The 24,845-nt window shown below is 42.0% G+C and overlaps 1 protein-coding gene across 3 annotated transcripts in view; it reads right to left on the bottom strand.

Annotated features, from left to right (window-relative positions):
• The window catches only part of TEAD4 (TEA domain transcription factor 4), a 43,211-nt gene extending 25,823 nt beyond the window's left edge, over nt 1–17,388 (bottom strand). Inside the window, exon 1 of one of the 3 annotated variants that reach the window (XM_065853842.2) lies at nt 17,257–17,388. In XM_065853842.2, coding sequence (XP_065709914.2) covers nt 17,257–17,263 — 7 coding nt within the window. In that variant the 5' untranslated portion in view covers nt 17,264–17,388. Of the gene's footprint in view, nt 1–4,555; nt 4,664–17,256 lie in introns of those variants that run through there. The other 2 variants (XM_071815039.1, XM_071815044.1) reach the window with 2 other exon arrangements.
• Between the last annotated feature and the right edge of the window lie 7,457 nt (nt 17,389–24,845).

The following is a 24,845-nucleotide window of genomic DNA, read 5'->3' as shown; positions in this document are numbered from 1 at the left end:
TTAAGTAACCAAAGCAGCTTGATGGATGAGTACAGAGCTGTATATATTGTAAGGCTTTTGACTCTGTCTCCCATAATATTCCCATAAGCAACCTGACAAAGTATGGGTTAGATAAGCAGACAAGGAACTGGACTGAAAACTGTCTGTATGGATGGGGTCCTGGTTGACAATGAGGTGACAATGACCCAGCAATGCACCCTCATGACAAAGGCCAACAGCATCCAAGGGTGCATTAGGTGGATCGCTGCCAACAGGTCAAGGAAGGTGATCCTTCATCTCTACTTAGCACTGCTGAGGCAACACCTGGAATACTGTGTCCAGTTCTGGGCTCCCCAGCACGAGAAAGATGTGAACATATTGGAGTGGGTCCAGCAAAAGGTTCACAAAAATTATTAAGGGACTGGAGAATCTTTCCTATGAGGAGAAACTGAGAGAGCTGCGACTCTTCAGCCTGGAGAAGACTCAGGGAGTTTTTATCAATGCACATAAATACCTAATGGGAGGCAATGAAGGAGAGGGAGCAAGTCTCCTTTCAATAGTGCCTAGTGATAGGATGAGAAAGAACAGGCACAAAACAAAACACAGGAAATTCCATCTGAAAACAAACAAACAAACAAAACCCCCAAGGGTGGTCAAACACTGGCACAGGCTGCCCAGAGAGGTAGTAGAGTCTCCATCCTTGGAGGATACTCAAAAACTGACTGGACACAATCCTGGGCAACCTGCTGTAGTTGATACTGCTTGAGCCATAGGACCAGACTAGACAATCTGAAGAGATACCTCCAAACCTAAATAAGTCTGTCATTTTGTGAATCTAAGAACAAGAAAATTAACAACGAGGAAATACACAGAAACAGTTAAAGAGAATTTATCAGTGTGACACAATACTGTGAACTAAAAGTGCTTTCAGGCTTTTGCAGGCAACCCCCAAAAAAAGGAGCATTTTTCAGAAGAGATACAAAGAAGGGAGCTTAGCCTTGTTATTGGGAGCTCCCACAAACAGGAAGACAGGTTTTACACCTTGATTTTAAGAAACAACATAGCAAGATCATGCCCTTCAGGGCCAAAGGAAATTAAGACATGTAGCTTTATGTTCAGTGTGAAAGGTCAGGCCAGGGCAGAGATGCAAAAAAAAGATGGTCATGATAACATGAGGGAAATCCTATTAACAGCAACATGAATGAAATGGCTGATGAAACATGAAGCTATAGGGTCACTGGTACAAAATTTGAAATTGCTTGGAATGATAGCAGGAAACTGCAGAAAACTCAGGTCCAGTATTTATAAATCAGGAAGGGAAGTAGAGAGGGCTAGTGGAAGCAAGGTCAGGTGTCATGGGAAGACTACAGAGATGCTGCTCGCCACTGTAGGGAAAAAATCAGTGGTGTCAAAGCTCAATTAGAATTTAAGCTGGCCAGTACCATGAAGTACAATAAAAAAACTTTTTAAAATATGTTAATGGCAAAAAGCAAACTAGAAACAATATTGGTTCATTACTCAATGAGCACGGTCACCTTATATACAGGAACACAGACAAAGCCAAGACATTTAATGTATTCTTTACCTCAGTGTTCAACACCGAAGATGGACTTGGGGGTCCCCATAGTCCTGGGTTAGAAAACCATGGCTGCATGAACACATCTAGCTGGAGTAGCAAATCCTGTACAAGTTTCAGATCGATTGGGAGTTTATTAACTGTTGGGCTGGCAACCAGCCGCTAGCAGGGCTCCACAGGGATCCATCTTAGGGCCAGCACTCTTCAGTGTCTTCATAAACGACTTGGACACAGGACTTGAGGGAATAGTTAGTAAGTTCACCCATGACACAAAAATGGGAGGAGTTGTTGACACTCTCAAGGACAGAGAGGCCCTGCAGAGGGATCTAGACAAATTGGAGAACCAGGCAATCATCAACCACATGAAGCTTAACAAGGGCAAGTGCCAGATTTTGCACCTGAGACATGGCAACCCACAGGACATACAGACTGGGGAATGAGATGCCTGAGAGTAGCTCTGCAGAGAGGGATCTACGGATTCTGGTTGATGGCAAGTCAAACACGAGCCAACAGGGTGCCCTGGCAGCCAAGAGGGCCAACTGTGTCCTGGGTGCATCAAGCACAGCATTGCCAGCCGAGTCAGGGTGATGATTGTCCTGCTCTGCTCTGCACTGGTGCGGCCTCACCTGGAGCACTGTGTGCAGTTCTGGGTGCCACAGTATGAAAAGGATATAAACCTACTGTAGAGTGTCCAGAAGAGGGGTACAAAGTTGGTGGAGAGTTTGGAGGGGAAGCTGTGTGAGTAGTGGCTAAAGTCACTTGGTTTGTTCAGCGTCGACAAGACTGAAGGGGGACCGCATTGCAGTCTACAGCTTCCTCACAAGGGGAGGAGGAAGGGTAGATGCCAATCTCTTCTCTCTGGCAATCAATGACAGAATCCAAGGGAAGGAAAATGTGCCAGGGGAGATTTAGGTTGGACATTAAGAAAAGGTTCTTCACTCAGAGGGAAGGGGTGGCAAAGCTCCTAATTGCATCTGTTTCTGAAACAGAAGAATGTAAATGTCCATGACTGCATATAGGCCACGTTCATAAAACATAATCAAAGCGCACATAGGAATGGGAAACAGAAGTTCTCCTTATTCCCCTAGGAGAAGAATCAGGTCTGTAGCTGAGAAAACAGCTCCAGCTCCTCTATACACAAATTAGGAACTATTTCTGTACCAGAAACACAATGCCCAGCATGTAACCACAATGCCCAGCAGTTCCCACAGCTTCAGCATTAACATGGTGACATGCCCACGAGACTTTTTTGGGAGTGGAGGCTGTTAACACTACCTTCCAACTGTCTGCTTTTCCAAACAATGTAACCATTTTTACAAAACGGAAACCAGTACACACACCACCTTTTTCCAGTGCCAAGAATAATGTTTATGGCTTTTCAAAGCTGTTAGACAAGGATGCAAGTTGAAAGGTAAGGAAAAAAAGAAGTGATTCTTCTTGCACAGATGCTGGCATGTTTGAAATTTCAGAGCGACAGTTTGAGATGTCAGAAGTAGGAAATGTGCAGAACCAAACAAGGTGCTCAAACCTCATCATCTATAAAGAAACATGAAGGAAAATTTATATACACCAGAAGGACCCTTTTAGGGGCAAGGAAAATGACTAACTAGAAGAGAAAGGAAAACCTAGCCTTGAGAAGAAGTAGATAGGGAGAATTTCAGGCAAACTTTTAAAGAGTGCGTATTGAACTACGCTGACAATTTGAACATATGGAAACCCTCCAGACACTGGCTCAAATATGTGCCATCTTTGCAGAACCATTTTCAATTGATTCTCAACCAGATATAATAAGTGTTAGGGAGCAAACTGAGCTTTGCTGTATTTCCATGAATGTCAAAAAATTATACAGACTGAGCAGTCTCACAGAGCACTATGCTACTTCAGCAGTAGAGGTGTAATCTGTGTGAGAGGATATCATGAACAGTGACAGTCACAGTCAATTCCAGCCATCTCCAAAATGGATGAAAACAACAAACCATCAAAACCTCAGTCAGTGAGAGGAGCACACGATACCTTTGCTGATATTTTAGAAAGCGCAATAGCCACTAGGGGCAGGAGACAAAGAAAAGGAACCACGAAAGGAAGACATGAGGATGCACAGAAGAAGAAATACAAGACATGCAAAAAGAGACATTTAGAGAAAAGGAAGGAGAAAAGGAGACACATGGTGGGGGACATTGTTAGGGACATGGCACGAAAAGTATTCTGGGAAAGAGGTGTTCCATTGCAGAAGGAGTACACTTTGAGGCAACTGTAGCCCATGGAGGACCCATGCCAGAGCAGGGACAACTCTGAAAGGACCGCAGCCCACTGAGAACCCATGTAGGAGAAGAGGAACAGCAAGAAACAAGGAGCACCAGAGGGAAAAAACTAAAAAGCAAGAAGAGGCAGTACCTTTACACAGTGATTCCAACTTCCTGTGTCAGCCAGCACCTCATCAAAGGAAACGGGAGAGACTGAGTGTTATAGAGAATAAAACAAGGGAAGCTGAGATGAGGAAGCAGGGAGAAGAGACAAACTGTAGTCGACCCTGGGAAAGTGGGAGGTGTTTCCTGAAGTGTGTTTAATTGTTGTCTTTGACAACATCAGCAAAAATTGCAAAGCTCTCTCAGGCCATGTACTTCACTAAAGATGACTAGAAGGAAGGGAACCTGTTGTACAAATTGCATATATTAGAAGCTGGTATAGACAATTCTCTAGAGAGAGCATTCAAATATGGACCCTCAAGACTTCCAGCTTTAGAATTCACTTCCCACTTGCCTCATGCCTCCCACCTCTCATACAGCCTTCCTCTTCCAGAAGTGTGACCACACAGAGCCAGGGAAAAACAAAAAGATGGCAGAGTATATTAAGCTAATAAAGATACTGGTGACAAAAAAAAAGAAAACCCATACAAAACCCAACAGTTCACTGTACATTAGCATCACAAGGTTTATTAAGTATAGAACTATCCAAATTGCCAAGCCCAGTAAACATTGCAGCAAGAACGTATCAAATTACCGTGAATCCTGTCTTTTGTTTTTCTTATCAGAAATTAGCTGTAAGCAGGTATTATGCAGCTGGAAGGGTGTAGGTTCACAGCCTCTGGAAAGCACTTTCTTTGTTTCACAACCCTGGCTTCAAGGTCAGCAAACACGAGTACTCCTCACTTGGCTGGAATAGGCAGAGCTGTCATAAACCATCAGATGGTACATTTTTTAGAGCCATGTAAAGTGTCCTTCAGTAACATGATCGTATGTTGTGTTCTTAGAATAACTCCCACTGAGGCTTGCCATGGTCACCAGAACCTGCCAACAGTTGTGCCTCCTCTGTTGAAATTGCGCATTGGGTTTCATATAGCTCTAGCTAACATACCAACTACAGCACAGCACCCAAAAGCTCTTTATCCTCCCTGCTGCCTTCCACTTAGAAGCACGGCAAGAAAAAAGGAGTAAAGAAATACTCTCTTATGTTCTTTATCTCACTCCTAACAGGTAAATTTCCAAGGGCATCAATTTGGCTCCTACACTGTCTTACACTAAATTGCAAAATTTTGTGTTCAGTAGTTATCCACGAAGGTGTTGCTACGGGAAGTGAATAAAGAGGTTTCTTGATTCTCCATACTATGCCTGTTGTCCTTTCAATATAAGAAGAGAACTGTCTGCCTCTGAGGACAGGGGAAAAAAAAAATCAAGGCAATTCCCACAGCCATAAAGAACATTTCCCAGTCCCACTTCAAAGCTTTCTGCTAGTAATGTTATATTACTGCATGTACAAGAGGCAGATAAAGCATCTCTTTGAGCCTTATACTTCTTTGCACACCTGTTGCCAAAGAAAGTAGAACCAAAAGCCTCTCTCTGTGACGGGTGACAGCAAAGAACTCAATAATTTCTGCAAAATCCCTCCAGTGGAAAATTGCATGAAAGTATCTGCTTCTTGCTAGTGATACTGTTTCTGTACCCAAAGTAAACACATGCACTTACCGGTGAAGTACAGCAAAGATAAGAGAAATACTGAAGCAACTATCCAGCTGTATCTAGTGAACAGCTAATCAGAGCAAGGTCAAGGAAGCCATCTCAACTATCGTTTAAATCTCTTTATGTCACTTAGTGATAGCTCCTGAGACGCAGCTGTACGCTGAACTTGCTAAGCATTTAGTTAACTGTTGATTACAATAAAAAAATGTGGTGAACTGTGTGCATCACACAGCATGACAAATAAATCCAGATACAAGAGGAAATTTAGGGATATCTCAGCTGCTCACCAAATGTCAATGTTTCTCAATGCATATGAAGCAAAACTAACTTCCAACAAGTCTTATCAGAATTACACTGAAGTGGGATAGTTTTAATGCTATCTTTATTAGATCTTTCATTCATCATAAACCATGTTTTCTTAAAGCCTTGGTGAGCCTCACAGCCCAGCTTTTTCAAGGCAAGAGAAAGTGCAGTATATGACCTTTCCTTCTCTGGCCTGGGTTCCCTTCATCCCTTCCTATCTTCCTCGACTTTTGGCAATCATTAATGTCATATCTTTCTTGATCTCTTAGCATGCTCACTTTCAACCTTAAAATATCTTTTTCAGGAAACGTGTTTATGAAGTTTTAGACTTTGGCCTCTGTCTCTCTTATAGGTACTTCTCCCCCTCTTTCTGAGATTTGTCTTGGTATACAATTTATATAATACGGTGATTATGTTCAGCACCCAAACTCTTTCAAAGGCTTAGTTCTTCCCTTCCTACGTTTCAGCTCCTACTTTGACTATTAATGTCTGCACCAGAGCTGAGGCTATCCCCAAAGTCAATAAAAATTCTGCAATAACCGTCTTCCTATTCATCCCTATCTTTCCACCTCTCCTTGGGAACTTCCACCTTCACTCCCCCACCAATAATCTCCAAATTCTGTTGTTTGCTTGTTGCTGGTCTTCAGTCTTTGTTGTTACCTATAAACTAAACATACTGAGCAACGAATGCACCATGGTGTCTTGTTTTTCCCACTTATCTGGACTACAACTGTGGCAAATCCTTGTGGGAAGCAGCCCCAACAGCAGTGGACAATCTCAAGAGCAGGATGTTTATTTTTAGCTAGGACCTGGAGACAACTCTTTAAATAATACACTAATAACAATGAAGCTCACTCTAATCAAGGTCCTTTCAAGGATATTTTTAACAATCTGTATTTTCAACCCTAACTTCTCTACTGACTCCAGAGAACTGTATTCAGGAGCCAATAAAGGAACTTCATATACCACTGTGACTATCATATTGGGATCACTTCCCATGAAAGAGACCCTAGAAAACCATACTGCATTTTACTGCACTGGCCTATCCTATGAAGACATCAATGCAGGACTTCAGTGTTCAGTAGTTCAGTTCAATACATACCAGAGAATTCTGTATTCAGCTGTGAGAAGAAAGTTTCCTGACTCTGATAATTTATCCCATGATCGAATTTTGCTCAATATTAACCTTCCACAAGAAGACTCTCTGAGCTCATGCAGTCCCTACAATAAAGGGATTTGGAGATGAAGACTCAAAGTGAGCTGAGCCACTATTTCTGAAAAATATCAAAACAATCAGATCCCTGAAAACATGATATTGAAATTATTAGCACCACCATATCATCAGGTCTTCCCTGACATGCCTGTTTTCATCATTTCACTGTGCAAGTGCTGAGCTCCTTCCTCTGCTGAAATGACAAAGCTGAAGCTTTAGTGGCTGAGCAGAATATGCCAGTCAATCATCCCACATGGGGAAAAGGCAGTTGGGTGATCAATCTGCCTGAGGTCTTAAACTCAGTTGTCTCATTTACTAACTGGTCTAATCACTGAAATCCTGTCTTGCATATAAGACCTTTTGCTGGGAAGGCTAGTGTTTACTCCTCTCCTTTGCCACTGTACAAACTAAATTCACACCTAGAAACACAAGGAGTGCTATCTCCATTTAGAAACTTGCTGTTTCCTCATGGCCAGTGCTTTGCACAATGTGCATGACTGAGGGATAATAATTACAGACCCTGCAGGTTTTGGGAAGCTTCTTCTTGGTTCTAGACAAGGAGTGGAGATAAATGAAAAGTCAGTCACAACGGATGTAGTTACAGCAACAAATTCTTCATCAACAAAACAACCTAAAGAGGTGTCCTTCTACTCAGCTGGTCATTCCTCCTCCTGCAATATTCAATCAACTCCTGTGTGCAGCTGTACCAATTAAATTGCTGGAAGGAGGAAGAACAGGGATGAGGGGGAAGGACTGACACAGATCTCTTTAATTACCAAAAATTTAAAAAAATTCAGCTCCCCCCACCCTCCATGTGGATTTTGCTGCTTTTGTTTCGTTTTTTCCAACCAGGCTATTTTCAGTTGTATTGGTGAACTAGTTCATTTTTTTGGACACATTATGTGGCCACATTAACCATGGCATTGGCACAGCAGAGAGAACTGAGAGAATCAGGGCAAAACTTCTTAAACCAGTTTTGACACCAGATAAACTGTAGCCTGGAACTGTACTCCACCTAACCCTTCCATACATACAGACCTGTGAGGAAACAGGCAAGGCTTTTCCTGTGCTTGCATTATTTGTCTAAATGCTAGACAGAGTTAATGAGCCTCCTAATTGCTGCCTCAAAGGCATGTGGAGTTATTCCTTGTGAAGATGAGCTTTTACTAGGGTACAACAATGTACGCATGTAGCAATCCCTGACATCACCCTAATGGGAAACTCCAGGGTAAGCAGCTCTTCACCACCCTTCAGCCTTTAATATAGTTTTTCAGTGCATAAACTGAATGTCCTCAACAACTATGTTTTCTCACAGTATCACCTCAGGCCATAATCCATCCAGTAAGTACTCCTCCATATCCACATTAAAGGCTGCCACAGGAACAGAGGAAGGACTTGTTCTGGTGCTTCCCAGAGTAAGACTGATGAGAATGTTATAGACATTGTTTAGATTCATTTTGGCTGTGAAATCCTACAGTTCCAGCAAAGCAGTTGCACATAGTAATATGAGAGTTTACCAGGTAACACCTGAAGCAGCCAGTAACAATCCTACATGGAAAGGCATGTCAAACTAACAGCTGTCAGTTTCTTAGGACACCTGAGAATGACAACATTATACAGGCACAAACATACTTTACTCACAAAGGCCCAGGTTCAGAAAAACGAGATAATTGAGTGTGGCACTGAAACAGCATCCTCCAGCTCCCATGAGTCCAAGTTCTACATCAAAGACCCAGACATCTACTAAATTCTTCCTTAGGTCAATAAACATCTTGTTTGCTTGTTTCAATAACTTCCAATAGCTGCAAGGTATCTGAAAGCAACTTTCAATAGTGCTTCAGCGATATTGCTTCAAAGGACAGCAAAAGCTTCAGCACCTCTCCTCCTCATTTTGCAGTCAGCTGCCTCTGTTAGCACCAACAGTACAGTTTCTTGCAGATTTCTGGCCCAAGTGCTAATCTTGTGCACATGCCCAGATGACAGGCCAATCAAGTACTCAAAGTTTCAACTACCAAAGAAATCGGAGCTAAAAGGGGTCTGTGAGATCTGCTCAGCCACTTGTTCTGCGACCAGCACAGAACTATGCAGTTCTCAAGGCATCTGGCCTGGTCAGGCTTAGTCCTGTGAGTTGTGACTGCTTCACTTGACACATGAGACTACACCAAGACTCAGTCCCAGCTGATTGACTAAAAATTACGCACCAGCTTCAAGGAAAGCAAAAGAAGCCTGAGACTACTCTTGCATTATACTGATTTTGTAAGTGGAATGGCTGCCACTTCACTCATCTTCACTTTTTGCCATCATAATTTAAAGTGCAGTCACTGTGCATGATTACTCTAAACCATCAGGTTATAGCTTCAGCTTAAACAAATGGCTGGCTACTGCTGAAAAAGTGCTTGCCTTTTCCCCCCTAAATCCCTCTCACCAGATCATTCCATAGGTCAATCCAGCTCTCTAATCTGGCAGAAATCTGTCACACTCATTTCGCCGGAGTAGTCTGCTCTCAGTTTATCAAGCTAAAATGCATCACCAAGGAGTCTGCTGGCAACCAAAGTCAGAGTAAAGGGTGGGAGTAAAAAACCCAGAACAGAGCAGGGAAGCAAGGAAACAGGAGTGGCAACTCCCTCTTTTCTTCTGCGGTGAACTGCTAGATCATTTCACTGTTTCTGAAGGGAATATACTGGGTTTCAACATAGAGCAGTTTTATACCATCCCAACACTAGGAAAAATAGTTGTTAAAGATGTCATATTCTGTAACAGGTGAAAAGAGAATGTGGACAGAAAAGCCTAGCAGAAAGGCAAGCTTCACAACTTGGGTAGTGACCCAGGAACTGGTCTGGGTAATAGCTGAATTCTGACAAGCTCATAAAATTCCTTACAGTGGCTTGTGATATTTCCCCCCCTGCTCTCTTTCTGCTCCTAACATCGGAGCAATTCTGTTCTACATTCATTAAACACCTGTTCCCTGACTGAGTTTGCAGCATAAGTCTGATAGATAGCTGGGCAACCATTATTCAGGCAGTGAGACGACATCAGTAACAAGAGGATGACAAAACTATTTGAGTTGCAGGGATACCTGAAAATGCATATGGATCCAGAAGGAAATTTGCAAATACCTAAATGTTTTGATTACCTTCCAGATGAAAGCTGCTATATCTAGAATTGTCAGACCACTTTCTACCAGTCTTAGCCAGAAAGGATCAAACTAGACACAAACAGCTTAAGTAGAGTTGCCTTTGCCTCCAGGCACAGGAAGAGATGAAATGAACTTTGAAGGTCCCTCCCAGCATCATTTTCTATGATTCTGCAACTAAAGATGATGATGGAGTGTTCATATGCAGTAATGTTCATAATCCCCAGACAAGGTTGAAGGCAACGTTGTACTAAATACTACACATGCACGTGTGTTTCCCTGTAATACTGTCACACTTTGAGATGGCCCTAAGCCTGCAGACTTTCAGTCAACAATTTGGGTCATTCCTGTTGAGTTCTCTCATCAAGCACTAGTTACACTCCTGGCACTCCAGGCCACAGACTCTAATTTAAGCTCCTGAAAAGAGATTTGCAATTACTGTACAAATCACACTCGAGAGGAAAGAGGAGTGATTCTAAAGACATTTTACATGAAAAAGTTTCAGTGAAAAGAGTGTAATTTTCTGTTCAAGAAGACAGAGAAAGAGCAAGACCATACCCCCATATGTGCATGCAGTAAGGCTCAGAGAATGTAAAGGAGCATCCAGAAGATGGGTCACAAGTTCAAGGTGACAACAATGAGGGACAGCTGCTGGCTATGCACCCTTCAGCAGCAGGTGTACCCAGGCCCCAGAGGTTTAAGTCAGCTCTGCCAATAACGAACAGACTTACAAGACCATCTGTCTGGGCACAAAGTGCAGACAGCTTTCCCAGTTTTGCTGCCCAGATCTTCACCATCCTCAGACAATACAGGGCTTGTTGTGGCTTAGCTAATGAACAACTGTTTAAACCAAGAGACATTCCTAGTTCTCCTCTGCTCATTTTCTGGATTCTGCATGAATGAGAATGCTGCATTTTCTTTTAGCTGTAATATTGTCTTTTTCTGATCAATAAGCTTTCCTTCACTTCAGGGCACTCTTTAAGGCACTAATACCTTCAAAAGGTATTGTGGTCTTATACTGTTTTTGCTTAACAGATGTATAGTGACACTTTATTAAAGTTTTGTTAAATTATGTTTCATAGATGCCCTCCAGCAATAAGGCATGCCTTTGAAAGAGACTTTAAGAGAGTTCTTGTGATAGGTTTTGCTTTCTTGCACTGTAAAAATAAGAAAGCTCCTTTTTTCCTATGCCAGATCTCCACACAATCTACATATTGATACTTACAAGTTCCCTCTATGCACAGGCACCCCTTCCTTGAGAAATGTCATTACCCTTCTCCACCCAATGTCTGACTAATCAACGGAAGACAGGTTTTGAGAAAGCACTCCTAATATTTATCTTGAATTTCGCTCTTCCTGTTTCAGACCTGAGAAAGAGCCTCTGTGTCCATCAGACTAATAAACTTATTCATGGCACAAAATCACAGATAGTATAAATCATAATACTAACAATTTGGAAAAAAAATACAGATATTTACAGTGGAAATCCATATTTGGTCACCAGCTAATGCCCACTGTTCTGCTTCCTATATAAAATCATAGTACATCTAATCTAGACTCTACCTCTCATTCATACAAAACACACACACGCACATGACATTCCTTGGGACTAGTTTTACAAATACATTCCTTACAGTTTTGTCTGCTACAATTTTAAAAGTCCCCAACAACAGCATTTCTACTTTAGCTTCTTACAGAAGAGAGAACCCTCAACACTGAGCACCACGCTGTCATGAAGCTTCTGCTAATGTCCATCCTATATTCCTTCTTTCTCTCCCATCAATCCTAGTCATGCTCACATGTTCCACATAAAATCCCTCTTTCCTAAATGTTAACACCCTTCAAATATTTTTAGACTGTTATTACATATCCCACCACCCTCCACCTTTCAGTCATCACTTAGCCAAGCTATATATATTTAGATACTTTAATCTTTCCTCCTAAATCAGTCCCTTCAACTCCCAGAGCTTAGTGTTAAGTTTGGTATGCTTGTTGCTCTTCTCAGAACTCATTCCATGTTTTTGAGATCTTTCTGGTAATGTGTTAACAAAAACCTGTCCAGAAGACAGCTTTACATGCACTTATTTTAAAGAAAAAAGAAACCAAGTCAGTGGACTTTATTAATTTTCTTTTTCCATGCCTGATTTTGTTCTTATGTTTTGAATTCAGTCTGAAATTTTAAATATAAATGAATGGGGCTTTTTATATTTAAGAAGAGATTAGCAACCAGAAAGACTCATATCTGATTGTGAAAAAAAAATAAATAAAACAACAACACAGTTATTTTAAAAATGTAACAAACAAACAAACAAAAACAACAAAAAAACCCACGCCACAGCCAGTACTATTAACTTTATTATCTGCAACAGCAAACAGTTTCCTCATTGGTTTGCATTTCAAAAGTGTCAAATTCCTCAATATACAGGAAATGCTTGGAACTCATGTAAAAATATATTTTACGTTTCAACAGAGAAACTACCAGTGAAACTGACATACAGTTTAACATGAAGAACCCTGCACTCAGCTTACAAAGGACATGGAAGGAAAGACTTAAACTCCAGGAGAAGTTTAACCTGTTGCAAAGGTCTCCAGAAATGTCTTCATCTAGTCAACAACAAAGAACTAGAACCACACAAAAGCAAATATGAAAGCTGACTCAGTGAAATAAAACCTTGTCATTGAGTCACTCCAAAAATATCCCACCTACCACCAGGAAAAGAGGATAGGAGGGAAAAGTCTGCATCCTGACTGACTGTCCACAAATCTCTAAGTTTTGCCTGTCTTCTAGTGTTTAAAATGGGAGATTCAATTTTGTTATCAAAACTGTGGGATAAAGGACTGTTTTGCAGTTCCCTAGGTCACAACAATGGAAGGGATAGGAGCTGCAAAAGTATCTCTCTGAAGGATATTACAACTGAAATCCAAATTTTGCAATTACCTGGGCCAACCAGTTCTGTGTCAACTGAGCACATTCTCAGCATGTTCCAATTGCTTTGACTGAATCATCATCAGGTAACATGCTAAACTAGACAGAAGAAAGGATTTGAGGACTGACACCTTGAAAGTTTTCCTCTTTATAACAGCTAACATGCTCTTTCCTTCACACAAGGAGAAGTAGTGTTTATAAACTTGGACAGTAGTGTAGGCAGTGTAGGTTTTGTGCTTCTTTGGGTTTGTTTGCTTTTCAGTTTTACTTTTAGTGACTTTTTGAGGTAGGGAAAAACATAAACTGATAACATATCCCTTCAAGATTAAGGAATATCCTTAATAGTGACCTAGTCACTTCAGAACATAGGTGGGAGGAACCACCTGTGACATTGTAGTTTCTGGTATCAGACTGGCCTCTTATGCCAGTTTAATTCATGTTGCAAGCTCAAATATTTCCAGTTCACTGCTAGCTCAAGATTTTAACTAGTAACATGGTTACCTATCTTTATTCTGTCACTCTGTGCCTCTGACCTTTGGAGGTCTTTAAGTATTTCCTATAATCTGTATCCAGGCTTCAGACTCACAGACAGCACCTGCCCGGGAGATAGAAGACTGCCCCCAGCTATCAGCCCCACCCTGCTCAGCATAGAAATGCATGAGGTGTTTGTAAACAAGCTGCTAAACTACTGCCTCCTACAGAACAGCAATCTAACTAGCAGTTCTAGCTCCTCTTACAAAAAGGTGCTCCAAGCCAGATGTTTGCACAGTGAAAGGGAACACTTGACAGCTAAGCCAGTAGCTCAGTTCTTCCAAGCTCTTACTTCCTCACTTGCAAATCAAGGCCCCAGCAGTGTTTTGTCAAAATAAATATAACTTTGCTAGTTACTATTTTTTATTTCTCTGTCCTCAGTAGTGTTGGGAGACCCTCTCTTTCAGCATCTCAATGAAAATAATACAAAAAACTAAGCTTTTTCCCTCTCCTTTCTCTAGACCAGTATTGAAGACGCCAGGAGATACTGAGTCTTAACATCTGATTCTGTGATTGCTTAGTTGGTACAAATGCTACAGATATCATTTCTCCCATGGAAAAACATAGTTGAAAAAAATGTAAGAGACAGATTTGTAATACCGTACCCCCATAGTTTTCTAGCAGGCAACACTTATAAAATTAACCTATAGGACCTTAGTGGTACCAGAAGGCACCAGATCAGTAAGCTAATGGTGCTCAGACTCACTGCTTCTAGTGTCAACACGATGATTAAGAAAAAAGATAGCATCGCATATAAGACAAGACAACTTTTCATGCCTTAAGGTGGTAGTAAGCAGAGACTGCTGAAAGGGACAGTGAGGGCCTGTACTTGGAGTAGTGCTGTTCTATGAGCTTATTCAGTCAGGATGCTGCCTCCAGTAACAGAACACATCTGGGATGGAAAAAGATAATAAAAGAAAAGGAGGCAGCAAAGGCATCGACACACAGATCATCAATGTATAAAGAAAAGTTTGGCTGACTTTTGGGTGAAGTAGGAATCACAATCATTCAGCAATCAGCAGCGTCATCTAAAGAGCTATAAGCAGCAAGCTAACTCTGAAGAGGCTAGGGAACACGAGCATGAGGCCTGTGTATAGGCTGAAACACACCTTTCTGTGCATTTTAAACTGTATTCTAACACAACAGTGCAAGTTCTTCATACTGGTTTGATGCACTTCAGCTTGTTCAACATCTTTGCCATCAAAAGCTACTAACTTTAAACTGATACCAGGTTGTATCACAACAGGTGAGAAGTATATAAATTGCACATAAAGAGATCCAGGGACCTGCAACATCATGCCCTAAAGAGTAGTACCACATGAGCCACTCCTCAGAGGGAACCAGTGAAATTGTTCCACTTTTGTCAAGAGAAGGGAGCATATACAGTTCTTTGTAACACCTCGCCCCTTGGGTCAATGAGCTCTGTGCAAGTTGGTCATGGCACAGCTAAACAATCACTCCTTGGAGGCAGGGCCAGCTCCACATACAGCTCGTCCTGTTCCATGAGCTGGCTCGTAAGCAGCAAAGATGAAATCAGGGACTATATTTATCCTCCCTGCCTGGCCAAATCTTTCTGTAGATCCCAGGCTGGGCTCCGCTTCCTTGGCATGGATCCTGGAGACAAGTAAGCAAAGGAGGGCATAAATCAGTGCCTTGAGTTCTGTCAGGAGCACATGGAACCAACCATCCACACTCGGAACAGGTGCACTGAAGGCAAGTAGGGACACTGTCCCATTTGGAGTAGTGGGGGAGTGATTGCAAAGCTGTTCATTACTTCTCTAAGAACCTAGCCTAAACTTTTCACTCTGCAAGTGGGTTATTTACCTTCTGCAGCTCACCAGTGCAGTTAACTAGAGACTTTCCACTAAACACCAGCCCATGCTAGGTCAGGCCCCAGCTAAGTCTTGTTGGTTTCTGTATTCCATTCTACTTCATTTTTGCTCTCACTCTCCTTTGCTGGTCCATTTCACTCTCTGCACTGACACTTTCACTCCAAAACTGAAGTACTTCAAGTAAATCAAGATGGTCTTAAAACACAACTGTATTTTTTCACCAGTAATTTTAAAAGTCATCTGTCATGAAAACTAGTGAAGACTTAGACTAACAAGACGCATGTCACTAATCTCTGCTTAGTAACCATGGAGTGGATTTTCAAGTAATATTTTAGTTTGAATAACATTTTAAGCAAGCATTGCTTCTGAAAAAAGCAATCCTACCCTCACCTCAACTGTGGCTGCTCTTTCACATTCTCATCATCCCTTTCCTGAGTAACAGCACAGGCAGCTGTACAGTGAAACAAATCAGGGCATATCCACATTAAGGTTCACTTTTTTCCCCTTTCCTACGGTGTTAGTTTTGAGATGGATCAGCTCCCTGGTTGGTTTCATAGCACAAGAACGAAAATGTTTGTGCCAGCAGAAAACAGGAATTGGTGTCTACATCACGATATTGACACTAGCTGAGCCACAGGGTGATCAGCCTTACTCAACATATATTGTTCTGTACAGATACAATGACGTATGTGCCCAGTAAAACCATCCATTGTAGATAAGGCTGTGTAAACAAGACCCCACCCATGTGCTCATAGTAAGAGCAATCTGTGCCCTGGCTCAGGGAACAATGGCCCAATGGGTGGGCAGAAACCTGCAGAACGACTTCTGAAGTGCTCCATATGAAGCTTCAGGCCACAGTACTCTCATCAGGGGGCCTGCAAAGACACACCTTCCAATGTAAAGTAAAAAAAGAAAGCACTGACTGGGTAGGAAGAGGGCTGCCTTCCATAAGATCCTTGCTAGTGCTTTAAGAAACAGTTTTAACACCTTGGGACTTCTAACCAAATATTGTGCATTCCCATCCTTTGCTTCGCTTTTTAGTCACAGAAGTACCAGGTGACTTCTTCCAACACTAAGCCAGAAAAACCAGCCCAGATCAGCTTTTTTGTGAACAAAATCAAGACAGAATGTTTAAACGTGGAATAGATCAAAAATACAATTCAAAATCATGTCTACCACCTAAAAGCTGACTTCTGCTGCAGCTGCAAGCCATTGCTTGCTAGGCTAGGTATCTAGCTAGCTAGCTGAGAAGAACCCACAGATGAAAGACATTCATGACAGGGTTATAAGAAGGTCAACTACAATGAAAGGGAGCAGCCAGAGAGGTCTGTTTTGTGCCCTTCTTAAGATCTGAGAAGTGTAGCTTATTGACAAACTGTAGGTGTTTGCACACCACCAGCAGAGCCATTCAGGGCTTCAAGTGGCTGATCTGCCCTTTAGCACCAGAGACACAAACCTTTACCTGTTAGGATAAGAATGTTGGAGATAGCAGTGACAGATACCATAAGATAGTCACACCATGCAGCCATTATATGCTATCTATCCAAAGATTAGATCTGTAGCATGCTCAATTCTGGGATCTACCTTATTGATACTCCCCTGAAAAAGACATCTATAATTCCTTCTGATCTGTGACTGTTAAAATCTTCACTGATTTTCCTAAATACAACTTGAAGTGACCAACTGCATCAACTTGGGAATGCCTGAGAGAACAGAGTTCATTCAGAACATCATTTGGTACAAGGCAATTGGCCTGCACAGGGCAGGATGCCTGGAGTGTTGTGATGTGCCTTTTCTTTCTCCTTACCATACATCTTGCCTTCGTCTGACAATATAATCTTCCGCCGTCCACATGGTGGGTAGATGGCTAGCGCTTCCTGGAAGCTTTGCTCAATGTCCGGACTCCACACACCCTCAGCGTCATTGTCAATGGGTTTGTCCAAGGCCTCGCTGCCTCCCGAGTCGTTGCTCCCCTCAGGGGAGGTGGGAGAACTCCACTCGTTGGAGGTAATGGTGCCAGCTAAAAACTCCAAGGTGCCACGCAGAGAAGCAGACTCAGAAGAACCTGTGGTGACAAACACATCCCATCTGTCAGTTAGAAATCCTCCTCTCTAGGAAGATAAGGAGATACTAACAAAACAAAACAAACAGAAGGTTAAAAATCCTCAGTGAGAAGGGTGTTTACTTCAAGTTTACTTTAAATGGTAACTCATCAATTTCCTTGATTTCTATTAATGTTGAGGTGAAAACCCTTTCTACAAATCTTTCTGATAAAACAGCCAGCTCCTGTATCTCTCTGGCTCATTAACTCTCTCACTTCCCAGTTCTCCTCAGATGCTATATCTGTGTGTCCCCAGTTTCTTTCTCCCTCTGCTGTCATAACCTGTGTAACTGTTATTTAACTTCCTGAAGCATGCATATAGGGAGTCAGTCCATGTGAAAGACTATACAAAATAAAGCAGTGATGAATTACCTAGTCATCACTGAGTCCTGTGGATTAAATTTTCTTAGGTACTGTTTCACTGGATCAGAATTAGTAGTCGGTGTCATTTTTAACACTGACATTTCTTCTTCTCAAGGATCAGCTGCACTTCTAAAAAGCAATCCCTGGAGGCAGACAGTTTAATGCAACGTCTCCCAAATCTTAGCACTACATATATTCTGGCAGGAACAGAAGGCACCATGAGTAAAAGGATAAAGGCACTAGGTTGCAGGTCAAGATTCCTAGGCATTTAGCCCATTTCTACTTCTCATCTTCAGAATGACCTTGGGCACATTCCTTCAGTTCTCTGTGACTCTCTGCCATCTCATCCTTTACCAGTCTCAGACTATTAGATTTGCTGCTGGGCAGTAGCAGAAATTGTTTTGTTTTTTTTTTTTTCATTTAACCTAAGCAGGCAACTCCTAGCTCTTGAAAACTACAATAAATTATAGTCTGCTTATAAATGCCTACAGTAGAGGCTGAAGTCATTAAGTGAAGCTGCTAAAACGCTAATTCAGAAGGCAACTTTCAGACCTTATTGACACTTCCAGTCAACCATACAGAAGCCAAATGTCTTCTAAAGATATAGATCACTCCCTTGCCTTAATCCCAAAGCTGTTAATTTACCTTTTGAATAGTTTCATTATCTGAGCTACAAAGAATGTTCACAAGCCACCATTTGAGAATCCGGTTAAATGAGAGAGTTCAAAACTTCCCTGTGTATCACCACATTGCACTGGGTAGCAAGAAAATCAGAATGCTCTTTTTGCAAGAGCAACAGAATCATCAAACATTTCCTGAACAAGAAAATTAAGGAGAGGGCTCTGACATGCCAAGTCAGACTAGCTCAGAAATATCACAGTGATAATGTAAAGGAGGACAGAAGAGAAATTTGGGCATGGTCTATGTCAAAAACTAGCTAGAACAAAATTTGTGCAGTTATGCCATGCCCTAGTTGGTCAATAGGAAAAGCAGGCCCATTAATTCAGCTTCAGAAGTTCAAAATTTCAGGGCTCATGGCTCCAGAAACTTTTCTGACATCAACTTAAAATAAAACAAAACAAAACAAAACAAAAAAACCCACATTGCATCATACACTCATTTTTAAGTCTCTCTTCGGTTTCTTACTGCTTTGGACTTCATATGGGGGACTACGGTGGGTCCGTGGATTCCCTGACGGAGGGCATAGGAACAGAAATTAGCCTTGAAGATATGAAGGCCTACCCATGAGAAAGAAAGAAAGAAAGTAAAGGAGTATCCGGAGATGTTAAGGATGTACCCATGAGAGAGGAGGGAGTAGAAGAGTAACACTGATGATAGCAAAATTAGCCAATGAGATGTTACTGCTGTAACTTGTAACCAATAGTGAAGAGACACATGAATTGGTAAAACTGTATAAAAATGCACTTGTGGCAATAAATGGCATCTACTACTTTCATCCTGGAAGAACTTGGTCTATATCGTTTGTCCGTCTCAACCACGACATATGGTGACCCTGACGTGATCCTGTATGAAGAGGATCTCGCATGAAGAGGAGACAACGTGAAGCTGTGACAGCCAAAGAAGAGCTGTGGAGACGGAGCCCGGTACAGCTGATAGAGCAGCCGAGGAGAGCTGCCGAAGATCCGGATCGTTGAAAAGACACCTCGCTAAGGAGTAGGTGAGCTACCGGGATCAGGAGGGGGTGGAACTTATCTAAAGAAGAGGGTATTATATTATCTACATGAAAGTTGCTTCTGAAGAAGCAGGGTATTAGCCCTCTGGAACTGACTTTACGAAGGAAGGACTGTGTTACTATGGGGCAAAGCACTAGTGAAAGATGCAAAGAAACAACTGAACTGTTAACAACATGTCACTTTTTGCTAGAGACTTTGAGAGGATTAAAAGAGCAACGGGAACATGCAGAGACAGCGGGGAGGGATGGTCTTCCTGGCTCTCCTGGGCCAGATTCGGAGGAAAAGGCGAGATTAAGTACTACTCCGACCTCCCCTGTTACTAAAGGTTCGTAAACACCGCCCAAGTCCATATTATCTGATATGGATAAGAACCCACGGACCCACCGTAGTCCCCCACAACTTCATGCACACCATGAATGGCACCAAAGCAGGCAATGTGACTCTAAGAGACCCTGAAATGAATGGTAACAGTTGCTTCCCTCACCAATACATCCTGTTTCAGTGGTAGATACTAAAAAAAAAATTACACCGGTGTTCAAGAGATGGTCCAGCTGTGGAATCAGTATAGAGGAGTAAGCTTTCCACTCTGACAGAGAAACAGAAGCTGTTTGTTCCACCTATTCTTCTTTTGGTATCTCTCCAAGCATCCCTAGTCCCTAGAGGTTGTCAAGACTGTGTATTTAATGCACATTAAAATATCCACAAACACACAACACAGACTAGTTTTAACTTAGGCTGACAGACTGAGAATTGGAGGGGTTCAGAAAAAAGCCTAAGATGTGAAAGCTCTACCAGCATTTGGAGCTGTAAGTCTCATAATAGCCAGCAGGCTCCACAGCAAGTGAAAACATATTGCTCAACTGTTTGACTCCCAAAGCTATGGTCACTGGAAGCTACCACCTTTCCTATCAAGCCAAATGCCCTAGCAATGCATACAAGTGGACAAAGTCATATCCTAGGGAATGTATGGTCATCATAACCATAAGAAGCACCTACGGTGTATGCAGTTATTTTCATTTCCTTAATGTCCATGCAGACACAGACTACCTGACAGATAATTTCAGTATGGCACACTCTTACACTGGAAACAAAGCAAATATATTTGAAGCATAACTTCCCCTCCTACCCCCCACACCCAAGCCCTAAGAGTTGTTGCCTGATCATTTCATGTTTTACAAGCCACCATCTGCACCAAGCACCTTGGGTGAGAAAGGAAACTCTGGGTCCTTTCTGATCTAAACTCCAGAATAAATGGAGGAGAAAACGTGCTGTATTCAGTTCAGTGTCAACTCCCAAGACTCTCTTTTTCAAACACAAAAGAAAGGTTGCACAAACTCAAGCAGATGTCACTTGTATATTTGGGGAAGTCCACAAAGCAAGAGACAGAATATGTGAGCCTTAGCTCACATTGGTCCAAATCAAGGGAGTTGTGGAACTTAAGAGCAATGAAAGAAATTATATAAATCTGAAAGTGATTAAGTATTTTTTTTGTAATGGTTCCTACTTTTCATGTCTTGACTAGCAATGTTAGTCCTATCCCAAGCTACAGCTAGGTCAGCAGGCATCAAATGTACTGTCATGCCCAATCCCAACTTTTCTACAGCTTGGTGACTGATTCAGCTTTCCCTTCTTTGCACTAAAGCTATTCCTGACGAATGATGAGAAAAGTGGAATTGTACAGATCATAAAATCAAGGATGTTTGGCAGTCTCCAACTGAAATCTCAGTAATTACCCAGACACTAAACCAAATTTGCTTTTTTTTTTGATAACTTCCAAAGAAATTCTATAGACTGAAATGACCAGGAAAATCCTTATAACTCTATGCCTCTAGTTCAGTAAGATGCCAAGGGCTTAAAGGGCGTATGAAGTTTTCTTAGATGATGTTGTTTGAACAGGAAGCTCCACATGCGGTCCCAGGAAATACTGTGTGCTCAGAGGCAATAAACATCAATACAGGGAGGTCTGGTCAGGTATTATCTGATCTATCCGTCTCTTCCTTGGCTGAACATTTCAGGCCTTCTATTTCCCGCACTGTTGATCTGAACTCTGAGCTCACTGGTAGCCAAAGTGGCCATTTATTGAACTAAGTAAAGCAAACTGCAGAGAAACTGGGGGTAAACTATATGGCACATGGCTTTATTAGTACAGCAAGTCGAAAAACTGTCAGTGGAATTGCTTCCCACTGAAAACCCAACCCAGTGAAAAACAGAGCATTTTTCAGAAACATGGTAATATTGAATGTGTTGTTTATAAAATGTGAATAATATTCATTAGTAACTACTCTAAGAAAACACAAATCTTTCAGTTAGCATCTACTTTTCAGTTTGCTTCTGTTTTCTCATTCAATCAATAATAACTATACACATACAGTTTGGCAACTTTAACAGCGATTTGTATTACTGAGTGTTCTAATATAACTAAATATTTTAGGACTTGTAAGTTTTTTTTTTCCTTTTTTTTTTTTTCCCTCAAAGTTCTGCTTATGCAAGAGCTTTCTTCTGATGTGGAAGGAATTTAACTGTGAAATCACTAAACAGACATCCCAGTACCCAGGCATCCTCAGGCAATTCTTTCCCCATCTGAATCCCCCCTGGCCAGGCACAACAGTTCTTAAGATCAGAGGAGTCAGAGGATGTTGTCCCTTTCTCATAACAGGAAGTTTCACCAGCGATCCCAGGCTTGGCATTTGTTATCTTCAGATTTCCTCAGTTTGAACTTATGCTCTGCTTCTTGGCTTTCACATTTCTGGTATTGTACCCAACAGTTGTTCTTATTCGGATCCTACTCATATTTTACTGAGACCTTTCTTTTGTGGGGTCCAGTCATGGATCCTCACAGGATCAAAGACACAAGCCTCCCACAGCTCCTCCACCGTCTCCCAACAGTACCTCTACTTCCTTCTTTTGTTCCCCTCTGTCCAAATACTGTTTGTTATTCACTCTTGGTCCCTGTTACTCTTTCTGCCATGGCCCATCTCTTAATGAGTCCCTCACAAAAGCAGGCTTTTGGGCCAAAGAAAAGCGAAACAATGGAGAAAGCACAATAATCTTTCAGCTCCAGCAGCTTGGGTTTAATTGTTCTGGTGCTGATAACTTCAACACTCTCTTTCCTTTGACACATGGTATCAAATCGAGATTCAGAGATCCTGCAGGGCTAGACAGCTGCCAAGAGCCCTTCAGAGAGGTCTCATTGACAGAGAGCACATCTTTAACCGACTCTATAGTCTGATACATCTGCTTTCTAATATCAATTTCTCAGTCATTACTGTCAGTAACAGCTTCCTCTTAAGTGTTCATTGCAGCTGCTCAACACAAAAATCATGCTTTCCTGAGGATGTGAGAAACTGCAGCCAGCTGTCTCCAGTTGTTGTTTTCTTAGAGCTGCTCTTTCCAAAAGACTACCCCCACTCCATGGCCACCCCCCTTCCCTGCTGGAATTGCTATCAAGCACGACACACTACCTAGAGATGTCCCTATCCACTCCTTCCTCCAAGGCAGGAATGTTCGCTAGCCCAGCCATGTGGAGTCTGACCGTGTGGGTCCACTCCTGCTTCTGAGTTGGCTGCACTCTGAGCAGGTCACTTCACCTTACCGAGCATATATCACTTCATCCTTGGTCTCATTTAATGGAACTGCAAGCTGGGGGGGCAGGGACTGCTTCCTAACACAGTATTCCTTGATGTCATTGTAATGCAAATAAAAACAAACAATTCTGGTATTCACTTCTTGGCTATCAGGAGTCAAATACTGCTACTATAGAGGAGATCTGAAGCACAACATTTTCATATCTGATGAGCAGTCAAACAGAGAATTTCAAAAAAGAATGAGTTTGGCCAGAAGAGAAGCTGTCCTGCTGATGAAACTATAACTGTCATTTATAACAAGAAGAAAACCTGGAAACAGCAACAACCAGTCAGTTACTTCCATTCAGAACATGCTAACAAATGAGTTTACACAACGCAGTCATACAAAGAGATCTGGGGTTAGGAAAGTAACATTTTGGAATGCTGCAAAATCTGTCGCGTGAGGCACAATGAAAGACAGCATTCAAACTTACCAGAGGAAGAGGGCTGGGAAATTCTACAGGACACTACAGTAATAGCTCAGTTCCTCTGAAAGAGAAGAATGAGTGCAATCAGTAGATGAGTAACTCCAAGGGGGTGCAATTCGAAGACTGCAGGAAAAAAATGTACTGGAAAGGTAAAATGTGGGAAAGCAGCTATTCAATAATAACCAAGATCTGTTAAAGCTTGAAGGCAAAAGAAGACAAATCACAAACTTGTTTACAGGATCTCTACAGAGATGCAACTGTCACAAGACCAACTAGCACTGAACTATACCGAGGAAAGTAAACTGCACTTTCACAGCACCAGCCAGCAACCATTTGCTTACAGGCTCCTCAAGAGCTGTACGCCAGTCATCAGATCAGCCTGGAACCAAAGCCACACAGCTTCAACAGAAAATCCATCGACAGTGGAGATGGGTAGGTGCAGTTCAAAGAGCCTTTTGAGGGAGCTGCACTCAAGCACTCCACAATAATTAGCCAAGTGGTGAGAGTGGCTACAATCTGACCTTTTGCCCTGGGCCTCCTGCAATCCCTGAGCATTGCTGGCTATTCTCTGTCAATATCTCTTTTCACCCAGGACACCCTAGTAATGCTGCTTAATCCTGTGAGTAAAACCAGTTAAGGTATTATTTGCTGTAGGTGAAGCAAAAGCTCTCAACAGGCAGCAGCACCAGGCAAGGAAGAAAGGAGAACCAAGATTTCCCTCTGCGTATTGGGCAGGGTAATATAATGATTACACCTAGAGGCTGCATTGTGAGATCTTTGTCTCCATCTCATCACTAAATAAGATTGGTTTACAAAGGAACAAGCACTACTAGCCTCAGATCATATCCAGCATAAGCTTAGCTCCAGCATTTATGCTTATCGTGCTGACTAGTACAAAATCAAGCTTGGTTTGCCTGCTACACTGAAACTGCCTGCAGCAGCTACTGTTCAAAAGGCATCTGACTTCCTGAACAAAGCAAACCAACACTCTTAAAATTATTGCAGTAGCTGAGCTCTGGCTGAAACAGAGCGAGAATGTAGTGTCCAGCATAGTGATATAAATCACAACAAGGATGGAGGAGAACTTCTATCAGCACAGCCCTGGATAATGCAGTCAAACAGGATGTGATGAGAGAAGGCTGTGCGTGGCCTTGCACACCATCTCATCAGTTACATTTGTGATAAAG

Source organism: Patagioenas fasciata, chromosome 1 (genome assembly GCF_037038585.1).
Source record: "Patagioenas fasciata isolate bPatFas1 chromosome 1, bPatFas1.hap1, whole genome shotgun sequence".
Taxonomy (NCBI): domain Eukaryota; kingdom Metazoa; phylum Chordata; class Aves; order Columbiformes; family Columbidae; genus Patagioenas; species Patagioenas fasciata.
This window is presented reverse-complemented; position numbering and strand designations above follow the sequence as displayed.